The sequence below is a fragment of the Abramis brama genome (genome assembly GCF_963993115.1).
Source record: "Abramis brama genome assembly, chromosome: 21".
Lineage (NCBI taxonomy): Eukaryota > Metazoa > Chordata > Actinopteri > Cypriniformes > Leuciscidae > Abramis > Abramis brama.
The window spans coordinates 29,017,847-29,030,720 of NC_139983.1; the positions used below are offsets into that span (position 1 = coordinate 29,017,847).

Genomic DNA, 12,874 nt, shown 5'->3' on the forward strand with positions numbered 1-12,874 from the left:
TCTAGGTTTCTTGCCACTGGGGACTCATTCAGGACGATAGCGTGCAGCTACCGGGTTGGTGTCTCCACAGTGTGCCAGATCGTCGCCCAGGTAGTGGCTGCCATCTGGGACTGCCTTGTGGAGGACTTCATGGCTGTGCCCACCACCGAAGACTGGAGGTCCATCGCAGAGGGATTTCAGGAGCGGTGGAACTTCCCTCTGTGCGTTGGAGCGGTGGATGGGAAGCATGTGGTTATCAAGGCACCCCCAAACTCAGGATCCCAGTTCCACAACTACAAGGGAACGTTCTCCATCGTTCTGCTTGCAGTTGTGGATGCGAAGTATCGCTTCCGGGTGATCGATGTGGGGGGGTACGGCAGGACCAGTGACGGTGGGATTCTGGCAAACTCTGCCTTCGGACAGGCTCTCCGGGCTGGCACTCTTCATCTGCCTCCTGACCACCCTCTACCTGGTGCTGAAGACAGAGGACCCCAGCCCCATGTCTTCGTGGCTGATGAGGCGTTCCCGCTGCGGAGGAACCTCATGCGGCCCTTCCCTGGACGCACGCTTCCTTCAGAGAGGCGTGTCTTCAATTACCGCCTCTCCAGAGCCAGGCTGGTGGTTGAGAACGCCTTTGGCATCCTCTCCTCACAGTGGAGGATGTACCGCCGCCTCATCGAGGTCCACCCTGAAGTTGCGGAGAAGTGTGTGAAGGCGACGTGTGTTCTCCACAACTTCATGCGGTATTCAGAAGGGAGAGAGGCACCTGCTGTGAGGGGCGCGGGGCATGCTGGAGGGGAGCCGCTGCCAGGTCTGGGTCGAGTTGCAGCCAACAACTCCTCCAGAGAGGCACTCCAGGTGAGGGAGGTTTTCATGGAACACTTCTCAGCGGAGGGAGCAGTACCATGGCAGCCGACGGAGTAGCATTTGAAGTCCTCCTCATGACTTCCCCACAACGGCTCTTTTAAGAGCCACCCACAAACCTATAAAAAGCATGTTTTTCTAAAAACAGTTTTCCTCCTCCATTATATTTAGTTTTTTTTTTTCCAGGTTGTCAGCCTCAGTTCCAGGCTGTCAGGTCCACAACATGCATATGTATTAAGTTTAAACTCTGACTAACCTTTTCAAAATTACAGGTTTTCCATGTTTGTATACAAGGTAAAATGATTTATGTTTTAATAAATAAATGGAGCCAGCCTCCAAAAGTAATGAACCTTTCTTCTTTTTTTTTGTTGGTTGTCTTTACATTACAATGATGTTTCATATAATCTATATTTAGATATTGGAATAAATGACATTAAATACTAAATTAATACATCTCGTATATTAAAAAACAAGTTATGTGACACAAGATTTGCTTTGTTGTGCATAGAACCACACCAGGCATTTAGTCAGATTGTAAAATAATTTATTAAGGCCAATTATATAAAATAAATAATACAAACAGAAAAAAATTGTAGAGACAGGAATAAAAAGGACCTCGCTTGGAAGCTGGAAAAGCCCCAGGGAACAGCATGTAGGAGAAGAGGAAGGAGGGCATTCTGCGTTTCCTGCAGAGCCTGCTGCCTCATCTTTTTTTTTTACTACTCTGGGGGGGGGGTCAAATTGTTCCAAATTTAGCACAGTGTAGCTATTTTCCATCGCAAAAGTATATAATTTAAATTTAAAATTTTCTTTAAGATGAGGCGGCATGCTCTGTACAAAAGGCAGAAGGCATAGGAGGAAGTGCTCGTCTGCGGTTAGTGGCGGTGGGGGTGGCGGTGGGGGTGATGGTGGTGTTGGAGGTCGCGTCGGAGGTTGCGACAGGAGCGCAAGAAGTCGCTGCTCCACCTCCGACGGACCATCTGGTGACCGCTCACGGGGCCGCCGACGAGCTCTCCTCCTCTGTTGGCCTGTGAAAATAAAAAAATAGAAATTTAAACAACAGAATTGTCTGGATATTGTGAGAATAATAATAACTGTGCCTGTGTGAGTGACATATAAAATGTATGCAGATGATTGGTTGCATAGACAATGGATTTGTGTCTGCATTTACAAAAAACAATGATTATTAGTAAGGGGACTAATGTTTTGTGCATGTAACATGTTGAAATATTGTTTGTACTATTGCCTTCACACACCTCTAGGTTCAGCAGCAGGGGCTGAGGGACCAGGGACTGGGGAGACAGGAGAAGAAGGGGGGGTTCTTTGACCACCCTCTCTCTGATATGGCTCTGTCAAGACAATATTAAATGTTAATACGACACATTGGTAACAATACTCAGAGAGATTCAATTTTTTCATCTGTAAACATGACAACATATATGCCTTGTAATGTGTCTTTATTGGAAACACACCTGTCACTGTCTCCCCTGTTTGTTCTTGGTGTCCCTGGTCCTCGAGGTGGTCGTCCTCTCCGATCTGGGCCTCGACCCCCTCCATGTTACTCGTCGTTTCTCGTGGAGTGACGAAGGGGTCGAGGAATCCCAAGATCTGAGAAAACTTCCACCTCTTCCCAGACCCTGCTGCCGACCCACTCCTCTTCTCCATCTCCTTCCTCTTCTCCTTCAGGTACGTGTCCCTGAGGCTTTTCCACTTTTTGCGGCAGACATCCTCTGAATAAACACATTATCTTGTTAGTGAAAAGTAGTTGTATATTTGCGGGAAAATATTTGTAAACTAGCAGCACGGCAGCTTGCTAACTGATTAGTAGGTCAATAACGTGACTCAAAAGTGAAATTTGTAACATTAAGTTACATCACAGTGAAGGTTTAAAAATGAATTTAAACAACAGAATTGTCTGGATATAACAGACCTATACATAGAAAAACGTAAAAATTAACAGTAGCTAAAAAGTGAGAAAATAGTTGTAAACTAGCAGCACGGCAGCTTGCTAGCTGGTTAAGTTAGTAGGTCAATAACGTGACTCAAAAGTGAAATTTGTATATCTTACAACTTACCAGGTTGTACAATCTCCTCACTAATTTTCTTCCAAGCGAGGTCCTTTTTGTTCCTGTCTCTATAAAAGTATGAACTTGAGTCATACAACTCTGGGTGACCACTCACAGCAAGAATCAGTTTCTCCTCCATTTGGAATGAATGACTTCGAGCGGGAGTTTGTAATGCTATGTCACTTTATGCCACGTGAAGCAAGCAGGCTCCTGATTGGTTAACGCGGCGCTAATTGACGCAGAAGTTCAGATTTTTCAACTCGGGCGGCAGACGCGAATTCGCGTCAAACGCGTGAATGCACAAATAGCACTAATAAAATCATTCGCGCGTAACGCGCTTAACGCGCCAGACGCTCAATTCGCGTCATTCGCGCGAACTTGACGCGCGAATGAGGCGAATTCGCGTCTACCGCGCCGCGCTAAACGCCTCATTCGCGCCGCAGGAATTTTTTACGCGCGTAACGCGTCTTTGCATTGACTTAACATTGAAATCACTCGCGCCTGACGCGCTATTCGCGTCCGGTGTGAACGCACCATAAGGCTACTCATTGGATTCCAGCGCAACAACAGTCACACGGATCAACAGGATAAAGGTAAGTTCTTTCAAAACTACTTCAATTCGTTCCACAACAAAACATCTACAAATGACTTTTAATAAATCAACATTTTGCGCAGTTATAAATCAACACTTCTAGCTCACGTTTCTCTTCTTGTGTTCTCTCGAACTTTCTTTCTACGCAGCTTCCCAGAGGGGGCGGAGTCAGCTTGACCTAATCGCAGTTGATTGGCTGCTCACCTGCGCAGCATAGACAAAGAGCTCAAAATAAAATAATATTTTATTGCAACTATTTATATTGCTTAATATTACAAATAAATCTTATCTAATGTGAAATAATTTGTATTTCAGCCTTTTATCTTATTTATTATTTGCTTCACATTTCTTGGTTGTTTAGTCTAACTGTATTCATAAAACTGACTCAGACTACGAATGTTTTTGAACCTGGGTTACAATTAGTTCAATATGCCTCTTTGTGGAAGAGTGGGATACATTTCAAATGCTTTCTTTCTTTCTTTCTTTCTTTCTTTCTCTCTCTTTCTTTCTTTCTTTCTTTCTGCTTTTGTTAATTTATCAACCTATCCTTGTGGAATAGTGGAACATTTTTTGTTAACTTCTCAGCTTAAGTGAATTATTATTTAACCTTTACATTATTTGTTGAATGTTATTAATAAAAACTACACAATGGTAAGAGCTGAACTGTTGCTTCATTTATCCAATTTGGAAAAAGTGCTAATTTGGAATTCCACCATGGAAAAAGAGGGCCAGTCTTGGGCCTGAAACTCCCGGGCTGAAAAGTGGCCCCACTCCGGCCCTGACCCACAGTATAATAAATCCTTACAGAACAACATCTACAGATGTAAATGTACACTAGTACTTTATTTTGCATATGTTACAGACTAAAGACAAAGTAACTAAATTCATACAAGTATACAATCCATAAAGTGCTTTTTTTATCAATTAGTTTGTATATACAAACTGAATATAGGTCTTCCCTTCCAATGAGACTATTCAGCTTTAACTTATTGCATTACTGACATAAATAAGATGAATATGTACCTTCAGAGATGCAATGAATTTTCACCCAAGTGACTGGTAATCTTCTCCGTCTTTACACACTTTTGCCTTACTTCAAGCTTTTAAACACTTGTAGAAGCCCTGCCCCATTCCCAGCGTATGTGTTTATAACAAAGAAGTGATTGACAGAAACTCATCTGAACTCATCTGAATCTTTTTTATTATAAGACACTGAAATCCTCCACATTTGCCAAAGGACAAAACATTGGTCTACATATTTCACATTAGCAAGTTATTATTGTTATTATTATTATTTTCTTGGAGGAAAGATAGTGTGCATTGTTTATTTCTCTGCATAATATAATAAAATACATTCTGCTTTTTAGACACTCCATTACAGTTTAGTTTGCTTTTATGGTATGGGTTTATGTAAGGCCTCCAAAAATGCATTCAGTGCAGCAGAAACCAGTTTTGTAATTGTAATTAATATGTTTATAATATATTTATAATGATCAGTATAAAATATATAATTTATGACCATAGTAACTAAGTAAGAGTAGCCTATGAGACATTTCTTGATAAATGAGCCATGTCAGGTATGTTATGTATAAATCCTTGAGCCAATACAGTATGCAAATGAAAATCAGTCAAGTCAGATCAAGTCCTGCTACTGTACAAAGAGAGGAGTAGTTTGATAGTGCCAAGCAATAAGAATCACTGAAACTGTGAGGGTACTTTGGAAAAAAAAAAAATATACCAAGGCAAACATCTTTCAAAAGCTTTAAAACTATCTGTTTGTTCATTTGGAAGGAAAAGGTTTTTTTATTATAATTTTTTTATTAACGAGACCCTCTGAGTAAGACCACTTAAAAGTTCAATGTGTTATTGTTTGTTCATAATATTCAAGAATACATTTTCTATTTCTTAGGAAATTCTGGGCACTGCACCGCTGCTATACACAAATTTCTGACGGCAAGCCAACAATCAGTGATTTATCAAACATTCTGTGGAAAAAATGCTCAGTGTATCAAAACATGTAAATATCATGCTTTTTAATCATAAATTCACAAAGTAACTTGAAAATAAAGTGAATTATTTACAATTCACACTGATAAACATATTTCGGCTAAATTGGTTCGCAGGGCACAAGCTATAAGATGAGCATTTCTGGTCAATAGCTTCTTCGCTATATGTTTTCTGATAAAAACTCAGATTAACATTTCCTTCTGCATTCTCAAGAGCAAAATGCTCTCCATTGTCTTCCATAGTCATAATAAAATGCACATTAAATTGATAGGTAAAAACGTCTAGGTTACGACTGTAATCTCTGTTCCCTGAGAACAGGGAACGAGACACTGCGTCGATGACGCTTTGGGGAACGCCTCAGGCGTGACAGGTGTCTGAAATCACTATCAAATCACGGCAATCATATTGACCAGCGACAGCCGCTGACTTCATTAACGTGCAACCCAGAAGTATAAAAGGGCGCCTTGCAAACATGACAATCACCTTTCGTCTGAAGGGACTGTTTGGCAGGCAGGCCCCGAGGCATGGCGAAACATGAAATAGTCCAGTAATTTTAAGCCAAAATGGGGGTCAACCTTGAACAAATTGCAACAGAAGCAAACTCAACTGATTTTGTATCCTCAATATGTCCTAAGTAAGGAAAAAAAAGTCCCGTAGAATCCCATTAGGGGAAAGTTTCGAAAAAGACCCAAATATAGCCTATTCATTCTTTTTCTCACGTGAATAGGGTAAAAATTTTAACCTTTAGATATCACCATGAAAATTACTGAGTTGATCACTTACATCAAGACAAACAAAAAATGTATTACAAGTTTTTTAAATTGTTTGTTAACATGGACAAACGGTGCATAATCTAATTACGTATGTGCTAATTTGCATAAATACCACAACAGATCTAAACATTGGGTATAGCCGGGTGAAAATGTCTTGTTGAATCTTGTTGACATATAACAGTAAAATACTTGATGTTAAGGTCTGAATGGAACCCATTTAGGCTACCCATAAGCATTAATACATAGAGGCAGGAAGAAGTACTTTAGAAACCAGCCTTTATTAATTTTTAAGAGATGGGGTTTAGGGCTGGGTCCGTGGGACTGTTTCTTATATCAATATAGTTTCATATATCAAATGAATGATATACATCATACATTTATGATGTATATAAACTGATCATATACATCTTCAGAATCTTATGGTGTTAAATGACTATTTTATTGGCAAGGAGGACTCTTTTTCTCAGTTTGCAGTTAATGGGGGTCCTGATAAATAATTTCCTGTTAAACTAAAATTCTGATGTATGGTAATGCTTTCATTGATGTTATCTGGAAATGTTCAGCCAAATCCTGGCCTACTACATCTATTCTTTGTTTGCCCACTCCCTCATATTTTAAAAGTAGAACAGGTCTTGGTTTTATATGTTAGAATTTTAGTTCCTAAATTGGATACGATTAATGTAGCTGCCATCAAAGAAAACATACATATATTTCAGTTCAATATGGTTCACAGTTAAAATACAAAAGGGTTAAAAATCATATGATAATGTATCATGGTCAATACATAATAATTTCATGTTTATTTTCCTTTTGTTAAAAACCTTGTGAAAAAAGGGGGAACTTATTTTTTGTTCCACATGGAAATTATAATTTGTTGTTATGGGGACGCTAAATGGGTGCACTTGCTAAGAGCAGAGAGAGAGAAATGTGCTTCGGTTTGCGAGCCTGCTGTCTAAAAGCCCCAGGAAGATTTAAAGTTTCATATAAGTTGTGTATGTGAAGTTTGAAGATGTATTCCTCATCTAAGTTTACCCTCTCGGGATCATGCGGCCAATGAGGTATATTTTCTTTCTTTGCCATTTATTTGTATTACATGTGTAACGATCACCAGCTGGAGTTGCCCTTGAGAGCCACCAGAGGGCACTCCACATAAGACCATTATCACTCTCAAACTACATTTCCCAGAACTCACTGCCTGGACTCATTATCACTGATCACATTCACCTGTACCTCATTCACTGATTGCATTCACCTGTCTCATCCTGTTAGTCTGTCTATTTATACCATGTTCATTCATTCACTCACCGCGAAGTCTTGTTAAGTGTTACACTGCATTTCTGAGCGTTTCCCTGGTTTTCTTGTTTCTTGGTTTTTGATATCTTGCCTCTGGTCCCTGGATTACTCTCTTGCCTCTGGTCCCTGCCTGTTTTGTTTGTTTTGTTTGTTTCTTTGTTTTGACTACCTGCCTGTGTATGACCCTAGCCTGTACTTTGGATTACGCCTCTGGATTGCCCCAGCCTATAAAGCTGCATTTGGATCTCCTACTTTGTGTCTCTGAGCAGTTCGTAACAGAAGACTTCGCCACACAAAGATCCAGCAGCCATGCCAACCATGGACACAGGTGCACAAATCCTGCGTCTCCGTCAGGGGAATCGTTCGATTGAGAGGTATGTCGAAGAGTTTATTGAACTGGCACATCTTACCTCAATGACCACAGAGTGCCTAATGATATTTTTTCGTGGAGGACTATCTGAACCGCTCAGTTCATTCATGCCCTGGCATGATCCTCATGGGACTTTAGAGCAGTATATCAACCTGGCCCTTTTGTTGAGTGGCTCATCGTTTACTGTGGGCGGGGTAGAGGAAGAGCTCCGTGAACCCACAGTATCTCCTGAGCCAAAGCTTCACGTCACGTCTGCCGAGCCAGAGCTTCACGTCACGTCTGCCGAGCCAGAGCTTCACGTCACGTCTGCCGAGCCAGAGCTTCACGTCACGTCTGCCGAGCCCGCACTTCACGCCAGATCTGCCGAAGCCAAGGCAGTATGCGTCATGCCCGCCGCCCCTGAGACAGCAAGCGACATGCCCGCCAAGCTAGAGTCTTCACCGCTGGTCCCGTCCAGCACAGAGCCCTCTTCAGCGCTGGTCCCGTCCAGCACAGAGCCTTCACCGCTGGTTCCGTCCAGCACAGAGCCCTCTTCATCGCTGGTCCCGTCCAGCACAGAGCCCTCTTCACCGCTGGTCCCATCCAGCTCAGAGCCCTCTTCATCGCTGGTTCCGTCCAGCTCAGAGCCCTCTTTGCCGCTGGTCCTGCCCAGCTCAGAGCCCTCTTCATCGCTGGTTCCGTCCAGCTCAGAGCCCTCTTCGCCGCTGGTCCTGCCAAGCTCAGAGCCCTCTTCGCCGCTGGTCCTGCCCAGCTCAGAGCCCTCGTCGCCGCTGGTTCCGTTCAGTTCAGAGCCCTCTTCATCGCTGGTCCTGTCCAGCTCAAAGTCCTCTTCGCCGCTGGTCCTATCCAGCTCAAAGCCCTCGCTGACGCTGGTCCCTTCAAGCTCAGAGCGCGCTGATCCTGATCCAGAGACTGAGCTTCACGTCACTTCTGCCGATCCAGAGACTGAGCTTCACGTCACTTCTGCCGATCCAGAGACTGAGCTTCACGTCACGTCAGCCGATCCAGAGACTGAGCTTCACGTCACGTCAGCCGATCCAGAGACTGAGCTTCACGTCACGTTCGCCCGTCAAGAGTCTCGTCCCGCCGAGACTGAATCTGATCCGGATACTGAGCCTGAATCTATTCCTCTTCCTCTTTCTGCGCCTGTGTCTTCGGACAAGATGGCCGACTCTACGCCTGTGTCTTCGGACAAGATGGCCGAATCCTCGCCTGTGTCTTCGGACAAGATGGCCGACTCCACGCCTGTGTCTTCGGACAGGATGGCCGACTCCACGCCTGTGTCTTCGGACAAGATGGCCGACTCCACGCCTGTGTCTTCGGACAAGATGGCCGACTCCACGCCTGTGTCTTCGGACAAGATGGCCGACTCCACGCCTGTGTCTTCGGACAAGATGGCCGACTCCACGCCTGCTGAAACCACGCCTGTGTCTTCGGACAAGATGGCCACCGCCGAGCCAGTGTCTCGGGACAAGATGGTCTCCACCGAGCCAGTGTCTTCGGAAAAGATGGCCGCCGCTGAGCCGGTGTCTGTCCCTGAGCCGGTGTCTGTTCCTGTCCCTGAGCCGGTGTCTGTTCCTGTCCCTGAGCCGGTGTCTGTTCCTGTCCCTGAGCCGGTGTCTGTTCCTGTCCCTGAGCCGGTGTCTGTTCCTGTCCCTGAGCCGGTGTCTGTTCCTGTCCCTGAGCCGGTGTCTGTTCCTGTCCCTGAGCCGGTGTCTGTTCCTGTCCCTGAGCCGGTGTCTGTTCCTGTCCCTGAGCCGGTGTCTGTTCCTGTTCCTGAGCCGGTGTCTGTTCCTGTCCCTGAGCCGGTGTCTGTTCCTGTTCCTGAGCCGGTGTCTGTTCCTGTTCTAGAGCCCGTTCATGTTCCTGAACCGTTGGATCCGCCTGCTCAGCCTGCTCTGCCCCGGCCGCCTGCACAGCCTGCTCCGCCCTGGCCTCCTGCACAGCCTGCTCCGCCCTGGCCGCCTGCACAGCCTGCTCCGCCCTGGCCGCCTGCACAGCCTGCTCCGCCCTGGCCGCCTGCACAGCCTGCTCCGCCCTGGCCGCCTGCACAGCCTGCTCCGCCCTGGCCGCCTGCTCCGCCCTGGTCGCCTGCACAGCCTGATCCGCCCTGGTCGCCTGCACAGCCTGATCCGCCCTGGTCGCCTGCACAGCCTGCTCCGCCCTGGCCTTCCGCCCTGCCGGAGTCTTCAGGTCCTCTTCCGCTGCACGGGCCTGGCCCTCCGTCCCGCCCCCGGGTCCGCCTCCGCTCCACCTCCCTCCTGGACAGTTTTAGGAGCGTCTGGAATCCGCTCCTTAAAGGGGGGGCTATGTAGCGATCACCAGCTGGAGTTGCCCTTGAGAGCCACCAGAGGGCACTCCACATAAGACCATTATCACTCTCAAACTACATTTCCCAGAACTCACTGCCTGGACTCATTATCACTGATCACATTCACCTGTACCTCATTCACTGATTGCATTCACCTGTCTCATCCTGTTAGTCTGTCTATTTATACCATGTTCATTCATTCACTCACCGCGAAGTCTTGTTAAGTGTTACACTGCATTTCTGAGCGTTTCCCTGGTTTTCTTGTTTCTTGGTTTTTGATATCTTGCCTCTGGTCCCTGGATTACTCTCTTGCCTCTGGTCCCTGGATTACTCTCTTGCCTCTGGTCCCTGCCTGTTTTGTTTGTTTTGTTTGTTTCTTTGTTTTGACTACCTGCCTGTGTATGACCCTAGCCTGTACTTTGGATTACGCCTCTGGATTGCCCCAGCCTATAAAGCTGCATTTGGATCTCCTACTTTGTGTCTCTGAGCAGTTCGTAACAACATGATACTTTGTTTGTAACAAGCCAATTGCGATATTATTTTACATGACATAAATGTATGTATGTTTGTAATGTATGTTTTATTACTTTATTTCTATGTGATTTCGTTTAGTATTGTCTACAAAATATGTCTACAATTTACTGCTAATTTGTTTTTTCTGTACTTTATTTATACCAGTTCAGACGGCAATATGGCAATATGGCAATATAAAGGAACATGTAAAGACATGTTTGAAGATTATGTCACCAAATAAATGCCCGTTAAAACCCAGGAACGACTTGAGCCTTTGTTAAACTCGAGGGGAGTAACAGTCAGAACTCATCCTGCTTCGTGCTGGAGGAGAAGAGCGGTGCCTGTTGCAACGGAGCCATTAACGAGCAGCTCGTTACATCGTTAACTACGCACAAAGCATCAAAGACTACACGGACTGCGTGCACGGAAAACCTGACAAGTGGCAATTGGAGTCCAGAAGTGTCGTGGGGTCAAGCTACAAAGAAGTAACACATTTAAACAAGTTAAATGTTAAGAAGTAGTTTAATCCTGCTAACTTTAAAGGGACTCTAAAATGCTAAAAGGGGTTGAAGTGTAGCCTATATGTTTGCAATTCAAGTTTAAGTGTATGTCTATTTCTTTGTAAGGTGATTATTATAAACTAATTGCAAGTTTAATCACAAGTTATTTGCTAAGTTAAAGGTGCACTAAGGCATTTTTAAAGGGCAAGTCATATTGGTTTTCTTTGACATTGAAGGCCATTTCTTTATTTCATACAAGGTGAGAACAGTTCATAATTTGCATTTAGGTGTTTATAACACATTTTTAAGTTAATTCTAACAGATGAACATAGTTCATTACAATAATTTAGGTAACCTTACAAACTCACAAGTAATCTGACCTTAAGTCAATACATACATAAGCTCAAGTAGTGAAATGTCTGAACCTGAAGTCCAAGGAAGCGAAGCTGTGAAGTTGCAGGAGCAAGCAAGCCCTGATGAAGAAATTGTAGACTCAAGTCCACAGCAAGAGGCAAATACAAGTCAAGCAGCTGAAGAAGATGCTTTGAGAAAAAGCCAAAGAACCAGAAAGCTTACTGAAAAGGGCCAAGCTTTACATGAAGAAAGAATGAATAAGCTTCAGTGTCGCTTTAAGACCAATTATGACAAATGGAAAGTGATTGCCAAACAAGCTAAGGGAGCACTTGATGTATCTAGCACTGCAAGCTTACAGGATCACATCGTAAGGGTCCAAAATGCTTCAGGAGAAGTAAAGCAATCCTATCACGAGTTGCGCAGTTACGACACTCCTGACAGTGATACCCGTCGCCGAGTAGACACATGTCATGCTGTTTCTGTAAGGATAATAGAACAAGCAACAGAGATTTTTAAAGAAAAGGAAAGTGGTAAATGCCCAGCTAAAAGGTCAACTCACTGGAGTGAGGCTGGCTCGGTGTTCCAATCAGCAGCATCTCACGGGTCCAAACGCTCGAGTAGTGTAATCACACGTTCAAGCCATTCAAGTAAGTCATCTGTGAAGAAACAAGAAGCAGCAGCAGAACTGGCAGCAACAGAAGCAACCTTGAAAGTGATGCAAGAAATGGAGCGTGAGCAAAGGGAGCTTGAAAATCTTGAAAACATTAGAAGAAAAGCGCAGGCAGATAGAACGCTTAGAAACCGTCAAGAAAATGAAAGCTGCCAAAGCACGTCTGAAAGTCTATGAACAAGAATCAACTTCAGATGAAGAAATATCAGACCTTCTACACAGTAAGTCCAAGACAAAGAAAGCTGCACCTTACCAGGTTAGTTTGCCTGAATTTCATCTTGCACAACCCACTGCTAACCCGCAACAACACACTGTGTCACGAGAGGCCACAAGCCGGCAACATGCAACCAATGTTACACAAGAAGATAGCACTACTGCATTAGCCAGAGCGTTAGCAGAGTCAATCAATATAAGCCGTTTACCAGTACCAGAACCTTCAGTCTTCATTGGAGACCCACTCAAATACAAAGATTGGAAAATGTCTTTTCAAACCCTGATAGACAGGAAGAACATTCCAGTAAATGAAAAGCTCTACTACCTCCGCAAGTATGTTGGTGGGCCAGCAAGGAAAGCAATTGAGGG

At 44.4% G+C, this 12,874-nt stretch overlaps 1 protein-coding gene across 1 annotated transcript; it reads right to left on the bottom strand.

Annotated features, from left to right (window-relative positions):
* Positions 1–981: 981 nt before the first annotated feature.
* LOC311071781 (uncharacterized protein) lies at positions 982–3,048 on the bottom strand (the record flags this gene model as incomplete). Its single annotated transcript, XM_084096318.1, has 5 exons — positions 982–1,050; positions 1,567–1,871; positions 2,100–2,192; positions 2,316–2,573; positions 2,919–3,048. 5 exons carry the CDS (start codon positions 3,046–3,048, stop codon positions 982–984), a joined length of 855 nt encoding a protein of 284 aa, XP_083952444.1.
* Positions 3,049–12,874: the final 9,826 nt, after the last annotated feature.